The sequence below is a fragment of the Halictus rubicundus genome, chromosome 13 (assembly GCF_050948215.1).
Source record: "Halictus rubicundus isolate RS-2024b chromosome 13, iyHalRubi1_principal, whole genome shotgun sequence".
Lineage (NCBI taxonomy): Eukaryota > Metazoa > Arthropoda > Insecta > Hymenoptera > Halictidae > Halictus > Halictus rubicundus.
Window position 1 is genome coordinate 6,404,193 of NC_135161.1, and position 21,567 is coordinate 6,425,759.

At 37.1% G+C, this 21,567-nt stretch overlaps 3 protein-coding genes across 4 annotated transcripts in view; 1 reads left to right on the forward strand and 2 right to left on the reverse strand.

Annotated features, from left to right (window-relative positions):
• Scrib (scribble planar cell polarity protein) overlaps nt 1-15,500 on the forward strand; it is an 82,350-nt gene extending 66,850 nt beyond the window's left edge. Inside the window, exons 23-34 of the mRNA XM_076799364.1 lie at nt 1,225-1,383; nt 2,159-2,539; nt 2,623-2,775; nt 7,275-7,670; nt 8,132-8,243; nt 8,325-8,381; nt 8,472-8,589; nt 10,269-10,374; nt 10,779-10,892; nt 11,146-11,277; nt 11,567-11,770; nt 12,669-15,500. Of these exons, the coding sequence (XP_076655479.1) occupies nt 1,225-1,383; nt 2,159-2,539; nt 2,623-2,775; nt 7,275-7,670; nt 8,132-8,243; nt 8,325-8,381; nt 8,472-8,589; nt 10,269-10,374; nt 10,779-10,892; nt 11,146-11,277; nt 11,567-11,770; nt 12,669-12,938 (2,202 nt within the window). The 3' untranslated portion in view covers nt 12,939-15,500. The remainder of the gene's footprint in view (nt 1-1,224; nt 1,384-2,158; nt 2,540-2,622; nt 2,776-7,274; nt 7,671-8,131; nt 8,244-8,324; nt 8,382-8,471; nt 8,590-10,268; nt 10,375-10,778; nt 10,893-11,145; nt 11,278-11,566; nt 11,771-12,668) is intronic.
• Nucleotides 13,863-16,778, reverse strand: Dnali1 (Putative inner dynein arm light chain, axonemal Dnali1). Of its 2 annotated transcripts, none has more exons than XM_076799374.1 (6): nt 16,567-16,778; nt 16,327-16,482; nt 16,111-16,243; nt 15,896-16,041; nt 15,639-15,836; nt 13,863-15,572 (listed from the first exon to the last, which is right to left on the reverse strand). In XM_076799374.1, exons 1-6 carry the CDS (start codon nt 16,657-16,659, stop codon nt 15,537-15,539), a joined length of 762 nt encoding a protein of 253 aa, XP_076655489.1. In that variant the 5' UTR covers nt 16,660-16,778; the 3' UTR covers nt 13,863-15,536. The 2 variants fall into 2 exon arrangements, with proteins under 2 accessions (XP_076655489.1, XP_076655490.1); XM_076799375.1 differs by having other exon boundaries at nt 16,327-16,486; nt 16,567-16,758.
• A 64-nt stretch (nt 16,779-16,842) lies between these two features.
• Nucleotides 16,843-18,752, reverse strand: LOC143360472 (alpha-2-macroglobulin receptor-associated protein). The gene is made up of 7 exons (XM_076799373.1): nt 18,444-18,752; nt 18,224-18,365; nt 17,956-18,126; nt 17,755-17,865; nt 17,568-17,679; nt 17,348-17,504; nt 16,843-17,263 (listed from the first exon to the last, which is right to left on the reverse strand). The coding sequence occupies exons 1-7, from the start codon at nt 18,642-18,644 to the stop codon at nt 17,063-17,065; spliced, it is 1,095 nt and encodes a 364-aa protein (XP_076655488.1). The 5' UTR covers nt 18,645-18,752; the 3' UTR covers nt 16,843-17,062.
• Between the last annotated feature and the right edge of the window lie 2,815 nt (nt 18,753-21,567).

Genomic DNA, 21,567 nt, shown 5'->3' on the forward strand with positions numbered 1-21,567 from the left:
AATTGTACTTGGAGTAAGCTCGCTTAAAGCGCTTGCTAACATTGCACAACAATTCTGCTTTCTTAACTATGAGACAGCTTCTATAGTTCGAACACGCTTCAGAGTGCAATTCTACAGACCACGAATTCACAAGGAATGCGCGTACTGTATCACAGCTTCACTCTGATATATCTGATACGTCAAGTTGAGAATAGCAGTCTCGCGTTTCTATCCGAAGTAAAGTAGGATGAATAGACGGTCGGATGAAACGAGTACAATGTCTATTGATTTCTCCACGCACTTCACGTTTCTCGGACCGATCAAATACCATTTTTTATGCTTACCGATCGGTTTTTATTGTCTGCGAACGTTCTGGCACTCGGTGCTGCACTCTCATCGATCCTCACACTTAATGCCATTGTCTATAATTTGTTTCACAAGCTGGTCGAAATAGAGTACATCCCTGTGACAGTAAGTACTCAATCTACTTGACCTACAATCGTTTTCATCTCTTGGTGTGTGTGTTGCGCTTCATCCCCTCTGATCCGCTTCTGCAAGCAAGCTCGCCACTGAATCACGAGCAATCGCTTTCATGCTTAGGCTGAGATCGCTTAGAAATCTAATTGCCATTTAAATCGCACCTGTAGCGTATACTGGATCGTTCTGTAAGTCGCGTGTGATTATATTGACGCTCTAACTCTAGTCTAATATATTCAATTTACGATTATTGAGGGGAATTATTCGACAAACATATTTATTCGGATATGTATTATTTTTAAAAATGGCTAGAAATTTGGATAGATAGGATAAAGGATCCAGTTACTGTGGGGGTACCCCCTTCATATTAAAAGTAGCCTTGCGGAGCACTAGAAGCAACTATTTCACATTATTTTATAAAAGTAACAAAAATATAGGATAAGGGACCCAATTAATGTGCCTATAATCCGTTCCGTATGCTATATACTTTTTTTTAATATTCATTATGCTTTAAAAATACGTATAATTAATATAGCAACAGTAATTGGCTTCCTCACCCTACGCTTTTGTTATTTTCATAAAGTAATGTGAAATAGTAGCTTCTAGTGCTCCGCAAGCTTAGTGTCAAAATTGTATACTTTAGTAAGAAATAACGCAACTTATGGGATGACCTAACCTATTACTCGTTCGAAAGAATTAATAGTAGGTGTGTACAAGCTGTTCAATTGTGTGTAGTAGAATCAATGCTGATTGTTCGCGGCATTTTAGGAATTGGTCATCACGAAAGAGCCAGGCGAGAAGCTGGGCATGCACATCAAGGGTGGTCTCAGAGGACAGAAGGGAAATCCCATGGATCACACGGACGAGGGTGTTTTTATATCGAAAATTAATTCCGGCGGTGCAGCTAAAAGAGACGGAAGACTGAAGGTACTTCACGACTGGTGCAATGTATTCGTTCGTACGGTCCGCAAAATTTCTGTAGTTCCAATTACCCAGTTAGCCTAATGTACCTCGAGCAAATTTTGCGCAATATCACACTTTGCGAGCAAAAAGCTTGTCCATTTGGTACTAAATCCTGCTTGGAGCAGAATTTGGTCTCTATTTTCTATGAATTTGGCACCAAAATCGGTCGGAATTTGAGTGCAAGGATTGCAGGCAAAATTCCATGCCAAATCGAGGTCAAACCTTGGCTTCATTATAGAGGGCGGGTCGGTTGAATTAAATCATTACTCTACGAGTACATATCCGGCGAAATCAGAGTAAACCTTGTTGTAGGAGGAAAAGTAGAATTTTGTTTAAATTTCTAAATTATATAATTTTAAATTCCATATATTTTCAATAATTCAATTCCGTTTTCCCTCCTACAGCAAGGTTTACTCTTAGAACAAGGTTAGGTTCGCTCTTAGTGCGACCGACCTGCCCTCTATAACGAAGCCAAGGTTTGACCTCGATTTGGTCTTGATTTGGCATGGAATTCTGCCTGCAAATTTTGCGCTCAAATACCGAGCCTAATGCGGGAACAGATGGATCGGAATTTGTAGACAAATTTTGGTGGCAAATTCATAGTAAATTGCCTACTGGGTAATAAAGAATACTGTATTTCATGAGATGAAAATCACGTGAAATTTTTAATGGAACTATTGGTCATTTCGCTGACCGTACTCTTTGTTCGGGAGTTTCTACAGCATTGTTGGGATTGTAGGTGGGCATGAGACTGTTGGAGGTGAACGGTACGTCGTTGCTGGGCGCGACGCATCAGGAGGCAGTAAACATACTCCGGTGTTCTGGGAACACGATCACGTTGGTCGTCTGTAAAGGATACGACAAGAGCGAGGTCGAGCCTCTCTTTCCAGTGGTGGACGGAAGGGAATCGAAAGAGTCGAAGACGTCGAAGGATTCGAAGGATCCCTCGGCGGACGGCAACAAGTCCTTGTCGCAGAGCGTCTCCAGTTTGGATCGGGACGACGAGGAGGCTGCGACCCTCAGACAGGAGCAGGAGATGAAGGCAGAACTCGTTGCGTGGGAACAAGAGGAAAGGGAGCGTGCTCTGATCGAGCACAGAGAAAAATCTACACCGGAAAAAGTATAAACTGACACCTTTCTTTCTCTGTCATATATTTATCGGTCGAAGACGATATTTAATCTCGTTCGATTACACGTGCGCAGGTATTAGACGTAGTAAGAGCAGCTGAATCATTAGTCAGCAAATCAAACAGTCCCGTGGACATGGTGCCACCGAAATCACCGGGTGGCACCAAGGATCTCAAAACGACTACGATCGTGATGAGCAAACACACTTTAGCACCGCAAAATACAAATGTGAGTATCCCTGTTGTTTCGTATTGAAATGTACGTGTAACGCATGGTATTGATAGCATCGATTAATAATATTCAGGCAGTGGTTAATTTTACTAACAAGTCTTGGTTTCTATATGGATATAGTATTCGGTTGAACGGAAGGTTCGTGCGGTTCTATTCGAAATAAAGTCCACCGTATTGTTTTTACAGAAACTGATTTATTTAATCAATCATTTATTTAATCATAATATAATTTTGCCCACCGTTCCACGAGTCTTTTAATGCCATCTTCTTTTTAACAATGGAAAAACCAAAATGAAACACTTAAAATACACAATCAAGTTTATGAAAGCAAAAGAATAACTACAATTTATATAAAAAACGCATGAACTTTCCGTTCCAGGCAATATTTTCTAGTTTTATATCTAGAGTACATTAGATGGTTTCGATATGATTTGATTTCCTGTTAAGTTAGTATGTATTTATGATGTACGAGACGTTGATATGCGTAGATTACCAAAATTCAATTTTTATTTTGCGGAACCGTTTTGCCCTCTTCTTTTTTTCATATTCTATAGTTTACTGGTAGAACCATGTAGACCAACGTCGCATCTGATTTGAAGCTTGATCTCTAAAAAGAATGCATGGTCTTTACATTCGATTAACAGTTAATACAATCATACATACAATCTCCTCATACTGTGAATGCGCGTGTACGCTGCGGACACACATATATGTATAATTTATTAACAGAAACGATTACACTCTTTATCAATGGCATTAGAACAAAAGGAGGGACATATCAAAATATTTCATTTCACGAAGGCGAACCTTACAAGATTATTATAGTGCAACGACACCGATCGAAATCACAGCTCCTACCTAACAACTCGTAGAATCGGAAATTCCATCCCACACCATCGGACTGTAAATTATGCATTTGTCGCATCTTTATACGTGTTCGCATAAAAGCATGAACAAGTGTAGTATAGTCCTCACTGTAAATGTATCTCATTAGTTCTCATTAAAACCGAATCGACCGATCTGTGTTCGCAACGCATCGAATAAAATAGTAACGATAGAGGAAGAATAATCTGAAAAAAGAGAGGATGAGCGTAGCGATCTCGAAAAGACGTATCAGTTCTTCGACACTTTGAATTCACGCTCGCGATAGATGTTGGATTGAGTTTCTCCCGTTTCTTCGTCGCTAGAACACCAAGTCTTTGTATTATTTGCCCCTTTTTTTTTATCGTGTACGCCGGACACGAGACTCATTACTTGTTTGTTCATACATATGTGACGCATGAAAGTGTACAATTTTGTCAGTGTTCTATAGCGTCGCATGCTCTCCTGAGCAGCAAAAAACAAGAGATATTTCACCTGTTTACAGACAGTGGAAGGTGATAGCGCTACTTTGGCTGCCCTCTAACAGGAGTGAGTCGTTCGACCCTCTACTCATTTCCCCTGTGTCTACGTCCATACCTCTGAATCCGCAGGACTGTGCTATAATAAATTATTCTAAGGAATAGTCATATCTTTAAGAGGTCTTTCTACCGTGCAGGTGTGAACAACTCCGAACTTATTCGCATTCTACAGCAACGTGCTGAATTTTCAAGTCTTGGCTACGTCTGTCCTTTGAAATTTTTGTTCTAGGCAAAAATTAGGCTTATCTCTCTCTCTCTCTCTCTCTCTCTCTCTCTCTCTGTTGTTAACATCCCGGAGAGCAGCCCCGTGTCGATTGAATTCGAGATGAAAATATCTGTGTCTGTAAAATGGAAGCTTGCAGGTTCTAGACTGATTACTCTCGAGCTTGAAGTAGGAAGACCCCTTAATCTCGCATAATAATCATTGTTTATTGCGTTCCATGGGCATCACACTATTATACAATTTTAACTATCGTTACTCCGTTTGTTACTGAAACTGCCATTATAATGTTAAGTGTATTATTGCGAACACGCTGACTGGCTGGATTGGTTCTGTGATTGGTTTCTTGCTTTTGGCCCGAGATGAGGGATGATAAGAATTATAATCGTCACAGAGAATGTGATATATCTTCCTTAGCTACAGACTCTCGTGTACATATATGTATGTATATCGTCGCCTCCTTCGTTTGTGGATATATAAATAATATATATATATACATATATTTTACAGAGCGATTCAGCTAAGCGTGCCAGATAAATTACTTGTAAACTGTTTGGTAGATGAAAAAAATGGTGCGAAGGTTACATGGTTTCAAGAATAGCTTCGAGACTTTCGTTTCAAACAGTTTTTTCACATACCAAATGGTTTACCAGTAATTTAAGTGGTACGCTTGGCTGAGTCAGCCTGTGCATACCGGTTGAGAGATGAAGAACATGAGAGAAAATATTTCTGTGATAGGTAGACAGAAGTCGAATAGACAAAAAAACGTTCCCGCGTGTTTAACGGATATTTTTTAGCTATATTTGTACATTGATTCGTAGAATTGTTTTGCAGTCTATCCGATGAAAAATGTTAGAGAAGTATGTGCGACGGGTGATTGTTGTAAAATGTATTGAGCTTAAAAGAATATTGTGTGAACTTCTACCGGGTACCACGACCAAAGTTACAAAAGAAAGGGGAGCTACAATGACAGCGGAAAATTGGTACTTTTAGTCACAGAACCGAGGCTACGCTCGATCAATTAAACCAGGCCTGCCCATTCTCTTGTTTCTTCATTCCGCTAAGGTTGGAAGTGACGTTCCCCTACTATTTGACCGTATCGCCAGAAGCATGTGGCATTTGTTTCCATCGCGGACCTATTTCTATAGTATACTGTGGGTACCGTGTGGCCCGTGACGAAGAAGAAGTTGGACAGGCCTGAATTAAACAATTGATTATTCGGTACTCTGTCCACACGCATACACGTGCATATTTATTTCAATTTTTGTATACTCGCTTCTGTGAGTAACGGTACCCGTGATGCGTGAGTGTCAAGTTGGAGTATATTAAGTTACTTTTAAGTCGTTGCTATATCCAATATACCTGAGACTTGCATTCCACGCAAGAGACAATTGTCACTGTCATTAACGTGTTCCCTTTTGTGATACATGGCATAGCAACAGGATCAACAGATCAATAGACATAGATTTCTATGTAAAGAGAACTTTGTTTTGTATCCTCGGTTGACACTGGAGGAAATGTTGTCTTTTATATTCCGGAAGCGTAAACATCATTTTATAGCTATACAAAATCATTTGAACCGTAAAGTAGATGATCGATGCATGTATCACTAGCTAGAGGAGTGTTGTACCCAAGAATATCTGGTTTTAATTACTATTACCTTATTATAGAACGTTGTACAGTTGAGGCAAGGAAGGTGGACGACACGTCCGCAACGGACGTGAAAAATTATTGTTTGATAAGGTGTCTATACGTCTAGCATACTTTCCGAGTTACAAATGCTAGCACTCATTGGATGGTCACTGGCTGCAGTAAACTCATATCATTATTGAAATATAAATCAGTGTACTGTACTCTACAAATTTTCTATAAATGTTACATGTTGACATTAAATCTAATGGACCAGATGTTTATATATTATTACAAAGTATCAGAGTAAGATAGTATTTATCTAACTTACAAAAAAAAAAATAAAAATAATAAAAAAAAAGTACTACGGAAGAAGAAAAGAAAGAAAAATATTAAACAATGTTAATGTTGAAGTTCCAGTTGACCGACGTGTAATAAAACGAAAGATACATGCAGTGCTTTATTAATCGGATGTGTCAATGCGCCAGGTTCTTCTGAAAAATAGTTTTACATACATATATAAATATATATATATATATATTATTATCTTTATCATATTAAGATTATAGACCGCGGGAGAGTACGTTTTTTCATGTTCATACTCGTAATGACGCGAAAAGGAACACAACACACTCACACACTCTCTCACACATACACACACAGTTCCTGTTAATCGGTTGGAATTTGTTGAGAGAAGAACGATTAACCGATAATAGTAGTCGTTTCAGAATTTCTTGAGATGCATTGATACAGAGTTGCGGAGGGATGAAAGAATAGGGTACAAATGCGAAGTAACTTTATAAAAGAACAAAACGGAAGGGTATAACGAACAAGATTATGCGCGAAGCTGCATGAATTGTTGCAATAATAGTACAATTGATATATAATACTGAGTGTATAGATGGTAAAAAGGCGAGAGAAAAGGAACGAAAAGAGCAAAAGAGAAAAAAAAATCACGATGGTTGCATAAATAAGTTCGAAACCGATTCATTTTTCATTTTCTGATATAGATTTTGTATGAGATGTAGTACTGAAAATAAATCTGTTTTTAAAGTATAATAATCGCTAGTCCCTCGCACAGTTGGAGAAGAACCAACGCGTATTTGCCCAGCGTAGAAGTTCAAGTATAGCTTTTCACCAAGTGTCATAGTAGCTTTACCGTCGAATTTTTCTTGTACGATTAGCTCTGTGCGTGAAGCGTCGCCGATTTGATAATACTAATACAATTCTTGGTGTTATTTACTCAGTCGCTAAGGAAAGAAAGAGCTGGGACACCAGTGGACTATTCGCCAAGCAAGTCTCCAGTCTCTGCCACTACCTTACCCTCGCCAAGGAAAAAAAGTTCTATACCAAAGCGTAGCATTACCTTCGCTGATCTTCCTCCTCTGTCGAAAGAGTCGACCGACCATAGTTCTCCCGTCACAGTCAACAAAGAGAAACTCATGTCCGAACCTACTCCTCCGCCAAGTGGAGTCTCCTCTCACAAAAGGGTCTCTTATCAGATCCCCACGGAGACTCGCACGCGTTTCAAACTTCCTCCAACGCCTCTGACTGTTCCTGAACCCGCGAGGCATCTTGGCACTTCGACCTCCTTTAGCAAACCGCAGAACGCACGCTCTGTTGGTGGGAATAATCAGGTTGAGGTGGGTTCAACAAGCATGTTTAACTAGCTCTAACTATGCGACTTTACTTACTCAGCACTGAGAATGCTGGTACGTTTTTTTTTTTTTTTTACTTGACTCGTAGATTCTCTTTCTCATTGACACTCACCACGTTAAGAGCCACCGATGGAATTGTCTCTCTACGATGAAGTTTGCATGGCACATTAGACACCGAGATAATTCCACTGGTATCTCTCTTATAGCAATATTACGTAAAGTGCATTTACACACTGAACACACTTTGGGAATTGTCCATGCATTAGCGAGCATGTAACAGTAACAGGTGGAAGTACGGAGTGAAACATTGCCAGTTGTATTAACAATAGGATGAAGTAAATTTTAACGAATAGGATTACTGCATGCACTTCCGTTCGAAGTTTGTTGTATTATTTGGACGAATTACTTGTCGATATCTGTTGCTAATATGAAGTTTTAAAATACAGCTTTCGCCAACACCGTCACCAACCCCACCGTTAGTGAAGATGTCGGTTAGCGATAAGAAGAAATTGTTTGAAAGTGCCATGGAGGAACATTTGAAACCTTCCCCTAAAACAGGTTTGGTATTAATCGAAACATTCAATTAACCAAGCTCTCATGATATTAGAAAACTGAATTGTTTCATGTTCTACATTTTAGACAAAGTATTCAGTTTCCTCAGTCAGGATGAGGTAGAGAAAATGAAACAAGAAGAAGGTGAATATTCATTCTCGACTATATTTTTAATCGTTTCCACGATATACAAATCTGTAATGATTACATATTATTATTGTTATGTGTATTCAGAGAAGAAAATTGCAACGTTAACACGGGATGAATTAAAATCCTGGGCGCAACTCGATGAAAACGAAGGTCTAGAAGATTTGGAGGAAACGCTCGAAGATCGGGATAATCGACGGCCTAAGTAAGCTAAGTTGTACTCATTCTGCATTTGACAGTGTGGTGATTAAAATTCTTTTTACCCTATTATTTCTTTCTTTGTTTGGATCTCTTCATATATCTGCATACCATTCAGTGATACGAATGAAAAGGGAACAGAAAAGAGTACGACAATTCCAAACTGCACACAGAAACAAAATTCAAATCTTAAACTTCGTTAGAGATGAAACACGTTCATCGTCTTAATTCGGACAAAAATATTAATAATTTTTATTCATTTGTAAGATGTATTATTGTTTGAAACTTGTTATCGTAGCGAGCTGGATCTCAATAGATCTCGATCACTTGTGACAAAAAGTATAAAGAGACATAATTTAGGTTAGTGTATTTACACGAGTATTACAGCACTTCTCTACTTAACTCACGATAGTAGCTTATCACGTACCTTTGTACATAGAAGTGTAAAACGATGTAATTATACAAGCTACATTTTCCATTTGTAAGGTATTCAATCTAGGCTTGCTTTTCTTTTTTTTAATTATGTATTAGTATTTCTCGAGGCAGCTGTATTTTCTTTATTAAATCAAATACATAGTTAAATTCGTTTCGTTGAAAATATTGTAAAATTGATCATCGATCGATATGCTTCAGAACGTAATGCAGAAGATATATTATTTTTATAGCAAAGTTTATACTTGAAAAGAGAAATGCAACGGCATATACAGAGTGTGTCCAAACACTGTGTACATATCAGTATTTTTTATGTCTGCGACAATTTCAAATTCCTATATATGTATATATATGCATACATATATATATTATATATATCTTGTAAACGGGTGCTTATTGTTTTGACTATTGTTTGATTACATTATGCATGCTTTATTAGATCCAGCGTACAAGTAATTTTGATATGTGTTAGCGATTGCTTTCTTTTTTTAATGGAATAACGTATACTTGTACATAGACTGACGAGATTCACATTGTACCTTGCAGTTAAGGTTGTGGTTATGTTTACAATTGCATAATAAAATTACATATCTCACTTAATTAAGACAAGGTGATAGGTTTGCGAGTATTATGCGTACTGAAATATACTTTTCCATCCGCACAACAACAAAAAGAGAACGTATGCTTCAGCACATGATTATCACACGCACTGCAAGCAAGCGCACCTAAAAAACCATTATGAATATGATTAATTATTGCTCGACCGCGGATCTCTATGCAAATTGACATTCTCTCGGCGAGGGAAGAAAAGCTTTCAGCTCACGCTAGAATGATATATCTGTAAACGCATATGCATCCGTGGTCCGAATCGTTATTTATTTAACACTAACATCTTCTATCCATGGTATGATTTTTAGAAGAACAAAAGCGCAACCGCTGAACAATGCGAAATGTCGCGCCGCGCATTAGAATTACTTCTTAGAGTCTACCTAGCACCTATCTATATATTACACACGCTCTGTTACATAGATTTAGGTGTTGTGTAGTGTAGTCTGATTTTTTTTTTGTAATTTTTATCGTTTGTATATAAGTCATGTAATATCCTCCTCTTTTTTTTAGTTTTTTCTTCCGCCTTTGTACAGACCTGAACGTCGCTTTTTTGTACCTCGTTTTTATTTTTCTTCAAACGAATAAACATTCAAACATTTGGCACATGTATATGATTTGTCAGTGTGCATGCTCGTTACCTTGCAGTAGCCGACTGAGCTCGCGAAGTTCGATCCCCATTCTGCAGAACCTTCCAAGCAGTGTACGGACAGCGAAAGCAGAACGTCGCTTGAAGGAGAGATTGGTACAGGAGGTATTGATTTTATATTGAATCTTTTTAATCATTGCAATTCGTTAACGATGTACATGTATATAGAGAAATGATCATGTGTACTACGTCCATTGTATACCGTGTTTCGAACAGAATTGGACACAAGTCGAGGCATTGTTTAAGTGTGAGAGACTCGCTTTCTAAGTAAATCTTTTCGACAAGGCTATCTAAATGATACACACTACGCTGTGATATATATATATGGTATTTAATGATCGATTGAAATGATTCAATGCGAACAAGAAGAAATAGAGACACACAGAGAGAGAGAGAGAGAAAGAGAGATATATATATTTATATATATAATATACTTTGACCGGTGAACAGTAAAGAAATCTTTACTACAAAAGCAACATTAGCTTTCTAACGGTCTTATTGATTTGTAGGGCATCGTATCGGATGAGGATGAAGAGGATAATTTGAGTCCTGCTGAGCAAAGAGCACTCAGAGCAGAGAAACGAGCGGCGTGGAGACAGGCGCGTTTAAAGTCCCTCGAACAAGTACAGTATACGTTCTATTCTTCCTTCCTTCGTTCAACGTGTGCTCTAATCCTTCATGCTAGACCTACCGAGCACTACAAGCATCTAACTGGCACACATTGTCTGCTTAGTATTTTACCTAGCGGAATCCTATTGAAAGGATTCGCAATAATCTTTCACATAATAATAATCGCCAGTAGCTTGACCAGTGATGGCAGGTTTAGCGTTGATCACCGTCATTTGAGTAATACTAATTGGAAACTTTGTTTTGTAGGACGCGCTTCAGGCGCAGATAGTAATAAAGAAAATGAGCGAGATGATGGACAACACGCAGAATAAAACGGACACGCCAGCGGATTCCACGGACGCTGTCAGTCCTGTCCTGGAACCAGAAAAGCCAGCCGATGTAAGCATACGTGGGGAATCATGCTCTCGCATCCACTGAGATCTCTATATACCATCAGTCGATTAACTACTTGAATCTCTAACCGAGTTATGCGTGTCTGAGAAACGAATTAACCAGCATCACTGATATAAACGCGATACCCGGTCGATTTAACCAGATATAATATTTATTTACTAATTACTTCTTTGCTCTCGTCTTGTGGCTCCTAACATTTTAGTGTTCGTTCTGTCGATTATCTTGATGTTATGTAACTACAACACCACCTTCTTTGTCTTGCCTACCAATATAGTTCGCTACTACGTTACGGCCGTCTAGCGCAGATTTCCCCAAACTTGCTGTACGCAGCAAGGTGGGTCCCCCTAAAGAGATACGCGAATCGGAAAAAGTAGTGGACGAGAAGGTCACTCGACGTACCGAAGAGTATGTGGATGAGGTGACGGGTGAACGTCGCGTGCGAACAGTCGAGTACGTCGAGAAGCTCATTGAGCGACAGGTACTATAGATTCTAAAATTGTTGCACAGAATACATAAGCACCAGGCATACCTCCTCTCTGATATATTATAATATACATCACGTATCACCAATTAGAAGCGGTTTGAGTGAGCGGCACACAAAGATGGTCTGATGGCTAGTCTAACGATAGCCATCCGAGTATCCTTTTTTTCACCTTAGCTGAAACTTTCGAGCCCCTCGAGTACAATTGAAATTGAACCGAAGCGATCACACACAAAAACACACACACACATTTTGTAGCCAAAAATACTTTGTACAAACATTTTTCCAGATTTGAACTTCCATAGATTTGTTTTTTTTTTCTGTCCATATCGTGATTGCATATCTCTGCGAGTCTCTCCGTGTCACTTTTGCGTGTATGTTTGCTGCGTATGGGTGTTTACGTGCGTGTGTGCATGCCGCTGTAAAACAAACATTATTTTGACTTGCTTCCACGCACACGATACAACGGACGATTATAAATTAGTTCACAATGGTTACGTTTGTTGTTCCAAGAATCCAACATTGACCATGGAAGTGCAAGCTGCACCACCTTGAGCAATTGATTTCATTTCCACTGATCACTAACAAACTCTACTCACACTATTGGTAAATGCTACTACTACTATTGGTTTTTCTTATCTAATAGTTTCCTCTAAGCATGTGTAAGTATACATTCTTTTGAGTGATTTAACTTTGTTGTAGTTGTTTTTCGGTGGTAAATGGTATATACAATTAATTATTGCGGTGACACTAGTTGTTAAATCTCACGATTGAACTCACGTTATAATTCGATGTACAACGACTTGGCAATTATGTAAATGTAAAATATTTTACTTCACTTCCGGTACGCGTGGTAGGTATGTATAATTGACAAGACGTTCGTTTGTGCAACTAGGTTGAAACTCTGCGAGAAAAGATTATTTCGCTGGAATTAAGTAATGCGGAAGATGAGATAGAAAGCATAACTGGGACAGGAGCCAGCGAATGCGAGAGCGAGAGCGAAGAGATTACCGAAAAGTCTTCTGCCGTGAGTACTCCGCAAGAGAAAACCGAAACGATTCTAACTACAAGTGCCACTGAAGGTGCCGCTCCTAAAATCAGTGCAAACACTATCGTCACGTCCAAGAAAAAGAAAAGGAAACGTTCAAAGAAAGGTCGCCACTGACCAAAGGTATATCGGTGCAGAAATTGAGAGACAGGTACAAGGAAAATTAGTGGAGAAACTCATTCTGATAACGACCGTCGCGAAAGCGTAATTTCCAATTCTATTACATCCACTTCATACTCGGAAAGCTTATTGTATTGGTGCATGTAGTATTACAGATCCTTCGTCGTGCATTGCCGAATCATGGCGTAGTTATGCGCGTACGCTACGTAAGATACAGTTCTTTTTTTTTTGTTTTTCTACCCATCGTTTTATGCAGCTAATTACAATTTAGGTGAGACTACATTTATTTTTCATCACGTGTCGTGCTATAATTTTGGTATTAACGTACGTGCTGTTCTTATTAATATTAGTATCGTATTATCTGTGGACTGGTGCAGTATCATAATCGATAATCAGTTTTTTTTTCTCGTGTTTCCTATTTTATAGAATCACTAATTTTACAGTAACTTTGAGTCGCGCGAATTCGAACTGCATAGAATTATCTTAATCTTGGAAATGTTGAAATGTCACTGGTGAAAGAATTATGTAATGTCGAGAATAGTATTTTTACCGTCATGTTAGTACCATTATGATTATTTTATGAAATACACTTAGAGAGTATCGTCCGATTCAATATTACGTTAATCTACGTGAAACGATGCACATTCCCTTTTACAATTTTTGTTGTATTATATTAAACAACAACGATCAATATTTCTGATCTTGTATTGGTACTAATTTAGACCGTCCTCTTGTATTTAATAAATACAAGCGGTACCAATGAGAAGGACATAGGCGGAATACAGGAGAACAATATTTTCTTAAACTTCAATGAAATTATATAATTGGCAATTCAGACATTTGTAACATACGTTATATTTAGTTAGCATCAAAATTAAATTAATAATGTGAACCACATATATAGCTGTGGTTTGTAAAGTATTTTATTTATTTTTCTTTAGAACTAAGTAAATTAATATATATGTTATATATAATAATAATAATAATAATATTAATAATAATACTGTTTTAATTCACACTGAGACTCATTTTAAAAGCACATTGTATTTAATCTCATTGTTGAGTACCAACAGTTCTTAATTATTCATGTTTTAGGAAGAAATATTATTAATTTAAATAATTCGGTTTAATGTGAACGTTGCCACTCTTTGTAATAAATACGACTATTGATCTTACAAAATGTTTTATATATACTATACTATTCAAGATTTTATTTTATGATTTTTAATCGTTTTATATTATTTATGCTAACGCTTGTTATATTTTCTCATTGGCATATTTTATTTTACGATGCATGAATGAATAGGAATGAATTTAAATAATTAATTAATTTATATTCACTTTGGCATAATTGTATACGTTAAATAGGGGCATGTTTCATGTCATCAAGTAGCAGTATTTATAATCTCATGCCTGCCTAAAAATCTTTGACGAATTCGAAAATGCAATATATATAAATGAAAAGAAATTTTTGTTTTTAAGAACACGAAATCGTATTGTTAAAAGTCCTTAAAATTATACATATAGCGTGTAACCAATATTAACAGAAACAAGCACACTAATTAATTACTGTGTAAAGTGCGATTAAGGGAGCGGGACCAATCACTACATTATTTGTAATGTTATATTAAAGAAAAAAGAAAGCAATCTACACTTCTTTATATGTCCGTTAAATCTAAGTTCATGTATTGTGTCCATGTTACACTATTAGCGATGAATCTAATACCTAACGTTGTCAAAATTATTGAAACAAAACTGGTAAAGTGCCAATATTAATTATATCTCTGTAGAATATAAAAAGGAAAGACTTATTTACAAAATGAGTTCTTGGAAACCTATATACAGCAAAAAAGTCGTCGTCACGTATACGAAATAAACGTCGCCATTGTTATAATTGTGGAATATACACTTTCAAATATAATAGAAAAATTTGTCATAGTTACAGTGTTAAGGATTTTCGAACGCGCTCGGTTTCTACGCAAACCTGATCGAATTTTGTTGGAGCATTTCAACCTCATTGTCAAAATTGTTGACACTATAACGACGTGCTATAGAATCATGTTTTATACTGCTTTATTATCAGCTAACCGTTACGTTTTCATATTTAAACAAATCTTACATACAATGGTACTTTACATCAACATTGAATGTAGTAATGATAATAATTATTACGTACTTTTACAGCCTCGTATTCTTTCTTAACGATACAACCGATTGCTGAACATTAGTGATAAATAAACCGTGAAACGTTGAAGCGAAGAATACTGGTACTATAGGATGAAAAATAATATATATGTTTATATATTATATATATATACCTGTTTTCTATTAAGCAATATTTATACTTTTGACAATGTTACACACATGAATTTGTAAACAGAACTACGTATATGTAAGTGCAAATTTACCTTGAACAATGTACAACTACGGAAAACCTTACAATTGATTTCGATGCTTTAAATAAGTAAGAAAGTGGATACAACTTTCGACAATTTTTTATACCGATCCTCGTATTGTATTAAAGTAAATAAAATGTAGAAATGTATTTATATAGATTAACGTGTGTATTCTTGTATCTTCTGTTACAACTTCATTTTATCTCTTAGGTGCAATGATACCTTCTAGCTGAGTCTGAAATAGAGTAATTCATGGAGAAGTATTCTAACAACGTCTTTCGTTTCACATCCGATCCAATACCTTAAGCTGTTGATTCGTCTTTTTGAGAAATTGTATTTCTTCGGTATGCTTCTTTTCCTCAGCTTCTCTCAATTCGGACGATCTCTTCTGAGCCTGATCAAATTTCTGCTTCAATTCCGCCACGGTTTTCTCCAATTCTGATTTCTGCACCCTCAATTCGTCGGCAGCAGCTATTAAATCTTCTTTCCCTTGCTCAGCCTACAAGAATTCTTCTCAGAGAATCTTTTCTCATTTTATAGACGCCTACAAACACTCACCTGTAGTGCCTTTCGCATACCAAAAGCGATACTGCTTTGGTACAATATCTGGTAAGCAGCCAATGTCATTTTCAGTTCATCTCGTATCCTAAGTAACAGTATACCGCGTTCAGCGCAATTTACAGTCACCTGACGTATTATCTCGTCTGGAAAGTAACATATTCGCTGTTCCAATCGATGCAGAGAATTGAAAATGTTAAGAGAGAAGCTATTACCGAAACACTGTGTGTAAAGCTCCCTGCGAACAGGACACAGACCAGTTTCTCTTGCCTGTCTTTGCTGCAATTTCATGTCAAGTTGCTCCTGCAGATTAATAACGTCCAATCTTGTTGCAGGTGTGCTCGAAACCTATGCGTGTGAACCATATACATGAAGATGAGCAAACGTAGAATTGCAAATTGCATCGGGGGTACTTTTGCCAATCAAATTACTTGTTGCGTCCATGTCTGTCCATCCTCTTCCCATTTCTTCGGTGGTAAAATCCTGTTCAAGATGTCTATAGTCTCGTGTCGTGCCTCAACAATGGGTGCAGTAGTTTGTACTTTGCAAACTGTTGCTCCAATTTTCAGTCCTGACTCCTTACTCACCTGACTCAATCATCGAACATAGAGTTAAGTTATTTCACTTTCGGCATCTTAATTACAACATAGAAAGAAATCTAATCAGTGAACCTTTTCCGGACGAGTTGCGTCCAACACTGGATTGTCATATTTCACCAAAGTATCCAAGGTAGGTATAGTCCTATCCTTTATCGCTGTCGCCATTACTTCTCTCTCAGTTAACTCGTGCGATACGAAATTTATTTTAATTCTCGTACGCGATTTAACGTATCGAATAATAATAAACGTATTGTGTACCGTGAAAACTTTAACAATTTGGAAGTCGTCATGGTAACATTGATGTATCATGCGTTACCAAGCGTATAGAACAGTGAAAAAAACCGAGAGTACTGTATAAGGAAACATTTATTATAACAAACATGATAAAATGTATAAACCTGTCAAACTTATGTCATATTGTATATTACATTACGGATCACATATATTTCATTACTGTTTCGCTTAATAAAATTGTATACAAGCTTGTAAATATAATTATAAAATAACACTCTTTCTAAAACATATATCGGAAATATTCTTTATAAAGTCATCATCAACTCATTACGAATTAAAGTTCGGTGTGTTTGATGATTTTCGCTTCAAGATCCATGTGAAGCTTTTGGACTGTTCTAGCGTGCTTTTTGATACGTTGCTCGTTAGTGGAATTATCAACACTATTAGCCTTCTTTTTGCGCGCGACTTCCAGAGCAGCTTCCGTGTGTAGGTGACGCAATTTTAGTAATCTTCCTTCGTAATGGAGTAGTTCTTCCTACAGAAAACAATGAAACCATTTATCGTATTGTATATATAAAAAGAGTGACTAACTATAAACAAAAATTCAGCGCATAGTTACTTTCAACGAAGCACGTTCTTCTGGAGAAAATTGTCCTTCTAACACCATCCGCCATAGCCCTTGCACTTTAGGTTCCACAAAATCTTTGTGGTTCGGACCTTCACCGGTTAATTTATCCAGTCTATCGAATCCTTTTTGGATTTCCAAGTGGCTGTCCCTACAAACAAAATGATACTACATAAAATTCAAACAAATGACTAATTGTCATTGTAGTGTATACCTAAGTAGTCTTGCTTTTTCAACATGATTTAATTTCTTTCCAGGCAATTCATTAGTAATTTCTTCTTGTTCTTCTAAGAGATTCCATTTTTCTGGTTTGTGATCTAAACTGTCTATGTACGTAATATTTGAATTAAATAGAAAATATATGGTATATAATATTCTGTATAGAGTTCAAGGTTACCAACTTTCATGTTTTTCTGGGTCCCCAGATTTCACGTCTTTCAAAAGATTCATATATTCGTCAACTTTATCTTGATGATGCTGGAATTCTTCTTTCAAAGCTTTTAGTTCTTCAGCTGATCAGAAAGAAGATTGTATAATTAGAAGAATTAGGAAGATTACGAAATATATATATATATATATATATATGGACAACGATTACTCACAAGTAAAACCAGCTAGCTCTGCTTTAGTCCATAGATTACTCAACCTTTTATCTTTAAACATATTTCTGGAAACATAATTATTGCCATCGTTTAATGCTTTATGTTTCTTTAATAATGCAGGATCCTCTGTGTCATCTAAATGGTTCAGTATCCCATATGTGCTCATAATTCCTTTAAAAACAAAAAGAGAAAGAAAGAATGTCTCCATGTCATAAAAATAATTTCAACTCCATTGGATACTATAGCTGAATCATTTCTTTCCAATTACCTATAAGCTTTTTCCTTAAACGTGCTTCCTCTTCACCATTTGGATCGTTACCATCGGCTTTGAAATGTTTATACGCAATTTCTTCCTTGTCTTGAATTTTCAAGTCACTGAAGATTGATTGAAGCTTGGTATCAGTCAAACGCTGTTAAATAATTCATTGCAATATATTCTCTATAAAAGAATGGGAATTGTTCGTACGTTAAAACAAAACGATACTCACGTTTTTCGCTTTAACCCATAATACATTTAATTTTGCCATCCGAAATGGCTTGTCCAAGTCACGAAGTGATGTCAGAATTTCCAAAGGATCTTCATCTTTTGGTTCATTCGCTGCCGCGGAATATTTATTAACAGCCCCGCTTGTATGGAATATTAAAATACATAAACTTACTGGTAAAAAAATATTGATCAAAAGGGCCATAACTAATTTAGCAAACGTTTAAAAAATAGCTATTGGTGAGAAAATGCAATCAGACGATCTATTCGTCTCAAACTTGGAGCTGGAAGATAGAATAATACGTCAACGACAATGAGATGACACGTTCGGTCACGTGGCAGATTCCCATATTTCGTGCAGAACAAAAACAGTAACTTTTCATAGGTTAAGCACTCCCGTGACTATTTTGCAACTGAAAGTGCTAGACTGAACCTTCATACATCTCTACAAATAATTTTCAATTAGTAGTTGCATTAATTAATTAGTTATTGATGATTTTCTGAAGCGCTGCGCACTTCTTAATATTCGCGCAAATAATTTTTACCGCGTTTGCCATAAGGTACAGTACAAATTCCGGCAAGATTCATTTGCTCTTGCTAAACCTCCGTACAGCGCCAATTCGTGCAGCGGAGAAACGCTGAAACTACTCGACAAATTTTACTCGACGGATAAACGATCGACACACTACCGGTGCCACCTAGCGGTGACACTAGAAAACACTAATTAAGAAACACCTAAATAACTCGTAAATTAGTGGCTCAAAATTGATGTTCTTAGGCCCAAAATACTCGCAGTGGAAAAACGCATCGAACATATATCACTAAAACCTATTATTATGGCTAGTTATGGTATTCTCGGAAATAGCTTGCCGACGGACACTGAAACGCTCTCGCCATCTAGCGGCGAAACGGTTGAACTAAACGACATATTCCTGACTGTGGTAAAGACGGCACAATAAATAAAAAAGGAACATGTATTTCGAAAATCGTTGGTAACTAATTAATTTGCCATGAATTCATTGAACTCGTACGAATACGCATATATTTTTTTGGATGGAATCTGTAGCGAACTAATTACTTATTAATAATTTTCTGTTGGCTTGTCCATTTACTGACGGCTGTTATGTATCGTTTAGTTCGACCGTTTTGCCGCTAGATGGCGAGAGCGCTTCAGTGTCCGTCGGCAAGCTATTACCGAGAATACCATAACTAGCAATAATAACAGGTTTATGTGGTATAGGTTCGATGTGCTTTTACATTGCGAGTATTTTGCGTCTAAAAATATCAATTTTGAGCTACTAATTTCCGAGTTATTTAGGTTTTTCTTAATTAGTGTTTTCTGGTGTCACCGCTAGGTGGCACGGCTAGTGTGTCGATCATTTATCCGACGAGTAAAATTTGTCGAGTAGTTTCAGCGTTTCTCCGCTGCACGAATTGGCCTTCTGTTGTTTAAACCCCCTTCTGTTTGCAGACATGGGCCCCTATCAACTATATAAAATCAGCTCTGGATCGGGAGAGCCTCAGTTCCCTTCGAATCTTCGGACACGTATGAGTTATAGCACAATCTTTGAGAGGCCATTGAACTTCTGGAGGTTTTAAGTTCGTGATCTTCATCGGGGGTGTTACGGCTAACGAGTTGTGTAGCTATAGAAACATTATTAACAAGATGCATTATTGTGCAACAATTCAAGTTTTATCCTCAACTCTACTTTTCGTGGGTTCTTTTTCAAGTTCCTGCGAGCGTGTTTCGCGTTCAGTAGCTCTGCGACCATGGAAGAGAGGACAGCTACAATTGGACTGTACACTGTCACACGACCTGCATGCGAAACAGCCGCTGACAAGCTACATATTGTTGTATTTTGTTTATTTTTATTTCGATATAGGCAGATGTCTGTTGTGTAATGTATTGTATTTTTGAATTTTATTGAATAAAGAATATGTAACGAATGAAAACTGTCTTCTTCTTTTCCCCACTTCATCATACGAACATTCGATATAAAAAATTTGGAAAAGGTATAATTCTTCAAATTACAGAAAATTAATGAGAACGAAAATTAACGAAAATTCGTGCTAACTCTTTTGTTATCATGTTCTCCTAGTAGAAATCAGAAAATAGCGAAAAATTTCAAAAATCTCAAAAATTCCGAAAATTGAACTTTGTATTAGGAGAATATGATATCGAAAGAGGTGGCACGAAATTTCAGTAGTACAACTCAACGACAAGCGAGACGGCCGAAAATTTTTTCGACAACAAGTAGTCCAACTCAACAACAAGCCAGACGGCCGAAAAATTTTCGAAATTTTCGAAAAATCGAGTTTTGTATTAGGAGAATATGATATCGAAAGAGGTGGCACGAAAATTCAGTAGTACAAGTCAACGATAAGCTAGACGGCAGAAAATTTTTTCGAAAACAAATAGTCCAACTCAACAACAAGCCAGACGGCCGAAAAATTTTCGAAAATTTCGAAAAATCGACTTTTGTATTAGGAGAATATGATATCGAAAGAGGTGGTACGAAAATTCAGTAGTACAAGTCAACGACAAGCTAGACGGTCGAAATTTTTTTCGAAAACAAGTAGTCTAACTCAACGACAAGCCAGACGACCGAAAATGTTTCGAAAGGTCGAATTGTGTATTAGGAGAATATGATAACGAAAGAGGTGGCACGAAATTTCGGTAGTACAAGTCAACGACAAGCTAGACGGTCGAAAATTTTTTCGAAAACAAGTAGTCTAACTCAACGACAAGTCAGACGACCGGAGCATTTCGATAATTCCAAAAATCGTCTATTGTATTAGGAGAATATGACATTGTAAGAGGTGGCACGAAAATTCAGTAGTATAAGTCAACGACAAGCCAGACGACCGAAATTTTTTAGAATTTTCGGCATTTTCGCGGTTCCAAAAGCAGTAGTACAACTCAACGAGAAGTCAGACGAATGAAAAGCTTCCAAACTACTCCAAGAGACTTTCTTATGGTTATTGACGTTTGTTCGTGGAAGAGGAAGTGTTTCGGGATATTTTATTTGCTCGCAGGAATGAAATAAACACGAATGAAATTCTTTCACACATTTTTATTCATTTATTCTTGCTTCTATGCATATATACATAATGCATAGATACGTAAT